Below are 2528 nucleotides of genomic sequence, written 5' to 3' on the forward strand. Positions count from 1 at the left end.
ATTCGAGAGCAAAACTGCGCGACACGTGCGTTCGTCGCACGGGATACAGGTGCAACGTATGTGAAACGGTTCCAGTCGCGCGGCAGTTGAAAAAACATGAGAAATCCACGAAGGGTACAAGTGTTCGCGTGAGGGGTGCAAGAGGACTTTTCAGAAATACAACGAACTGCGCAAGCACGTGGCCAAGGTGCATCCGTTGCCGTTGGATTGTACCGAGTGCGGCAAAACGTTCTTCCCAGCGCCAATGTTTGAGAAGACATCTACGCTCTCACGTAAATTTTATCCAGTGTCCAGTGCCCGGTTGCACACGTAAGGTATCCAAGAGTGCCATGGCCAGGCATGTGAAGGTAAGTTGGATTACGTTCCAGTATGCTAATTCAGATTCTCCGCTTTTTCTCAGCTGAACTGTCTCGGATTATTTTTCTCAATGACAAGATCTCTTTTTCACTTTTAATTTTTACCACTTTTCTCACTGCTAGCATTTGGATTACAGTTCAACGGGTAAACAAAATGAAAATCAGGTTGTTTTCTAAATCACTGTACAGTATGTGCCGACGTTCACTTTTCGAATTAACAAGCATGTTTGGTGGTGTGGCTGGGCTGTTTTCTTATTTTTGATTTTTTTTTCTTTGAAATCTCTAAGCACAGTGCTTGCTGGTTGCTTTTCTCAGATTCTCTCTCAGAGTACTTGAAAAATACCATCACAACAACAACAGCAACCGAACCAACTGTGTTAGATGGCTGATTTGTCATTCGCTATTTCGTATTATAATGGATCGCTTGCAAGAAATTGTTTTTTCTTTTTTGGGCTATGAGTTTAAGCGGACCGGAGCATGTGAAATCGGTTTCTGATTTGAATCGGTTCAATTTTACTGTACTAACCTGTGCGTTGTTCTTGCTTTACACGGTTGCACGGTATTGATTGATTGCACTAGCCTGAAAATCAGTTTGTATCATTTCAAAAAATTTTTGTTTCGGCGACAATAAAATAGGAAAGTCAGACAGTTGTTTGTTTGTTTGTTTGAAAAAGTGAAATTTCCTTTCTCTGTGTATGCGTAAGGTGATTTGAAATTGATATGGAAAAATTTGCTCTGAAACTTTATGGCAAGTATGTATCGAAGCGGACGGCAAGCAGCTTTTACAACAGCAACCAAGTGCTGGCAAAAATAAGATCACAACTCAGCTAAGGTGGAGTTGTATTGTAGGCTTTTCAATTTTTGGTCTGTTCAATAGTAGCTGGCGAGCTAGTGCCTGCATGCTGCTCGGCCAGTGCTTGTTTGATTGGAAAACAACCGGATTTTCATTTTCCAAATTGATTTATTAATTTAATTGTTGTTTTTTTTCTTTTTCTTTTCGTTTTTGTCGACTTGTGTTCCAGTGGTCTTCATGTTCGAGCTGAATTGATTGCCTACAAAGAGAGAAGCGCATCCCGTCAGATCTGCGTGGCATTGATTGCTGTGTTGATGGTCGAGCTGGAATGTGTTTTACTGTGAAAACAGTCCAGATTTTCGACTTACAACCGCATCGTAGGTTGTGTCAGCAGTGTGATGACCATTGTGTGTGTGTGTGTGTGTGTTATCATGCGGAGGCTAAGTAATGGGCGAAAGGAAAACTGTCACGCCCTGATAGATATAGATATATATATATTTATATTTATATATATGCATATATTAGCACTGGGCGAAAAGATGTTTGATTTTGTAGGAAAATCACGCGGATAAATTAGTGGACCAGAGAAAAGAGAACAGTCTGCTTAGGGAAGAGTTGCATTTCGAATGCCCAAACTGCGGCAAGCACTTCGCCATAGCTCGCTACTTGACCAGACACGTGCAGCGGATGCACGAAGGGAAAAAAGGCAAGCCGAGGCGCCTTTACGAATGCTTGGTGGAAGGATGCGGGCTAAAATTTAGAAGCCTAGTGCAGCTGATGGACCACAACAACACCCACACCGGTTCGAAGCCGTACGTTTGCGAAGAGTCGGGATGCGGGCAAACTTTCGCCTGCAGATCATCCCTGCAGCAGCACATGAAGAAGATCCACGTCAAAAGTCTGTCCGTTTTGGAAACTGTGAAATTTTTCGCTGGGCTGCAGTCGATGAATCGCATGAGTGAAAACGGTTGAAGAGTGCACATTGAAGTGAAATTAAGGGGAAAGGCTTTCGACCGGTGGTGGGCGGTGGTTGTGATTTCCTTTTATTATTATTATTTGTTTGTGTGTTTGTTTGTTCTCTGTCTAATTGATTCGACATTTTGTTCACTTTTATTCTTCTATTCCACGGTCAAACTTTCTTGTAGCGCTTTAAATTTCTGATGGTGGCGGTTCTATTCTTCTTCTTCTTCTTCTTCTTCCTATTCTATCTTTGTCTTAGTATACTGTTTTACTGTTGTTCATTTCGCACTGGTTTCGACTGTTTGTTCTTTTTCATCCATGAAAAATGTTCTCGTTCAACACTTTTCAAGCTGTGAAGGTGGGCAGAACAGTTTTTTTAAACTCTTCTTCTTCTCTTCTCTTCAACTTGTTCACGTCGA

General features: G+C 41.8%; 2 protein-coding genes across 2 annotated transcripts; both read left to right on the plus strand.

Moving 5' to 3' along the window:
* Positions 1–75: 75 nt before the first annotated feature.
* Positions 76–745, plus strand: Tsp_12720 (conserved hypothetical protein; the record flags this gene model as incomplete). Its single annotated transcript, XM_003366419.1, has 2 exons — positions 76–347; positions 644–745. Coding segments are annotated over 2 exons (374 nt in total), but the record flags the coding sequence as incomplete, so codon positions are not given.
* A 66-nt stretch (positions 746–811) lies between these two features.
* Tsp_12721 (hypothetical protein) lies at positions 812–2111 on the plus strand. Its single transcript, XM_003366420.1, has 3 exons — positions 812–915; positions 1379–1481; positions 1911–2111. The coding sequence occupies exons 1-3, from the start codon at positions 812–814 to the stop codon at positions 2109–2111; spliced, it is 408 nt and encodes a 135-aa protein (XP_003366468.1).
* The last annotated feature ends 417 nt before the right edge of the window (positions 2112–2528 follow it).

Source organism: Trichinella spiralis (assembly GCF_000181795.1).
Source record: "Trichinella spiralis strain ISS 195 chromosome Unknown Scfld6030, whole genome shotgun sequence".
In the NCBI taxonomy this organism is placed as follows: domain Eukaryota; kingdom Metazoa; phylum Nematoda; class Enoplea; order Trichinellida; family Trichinellidae; genus Trichinella; species Trichinella spiralis.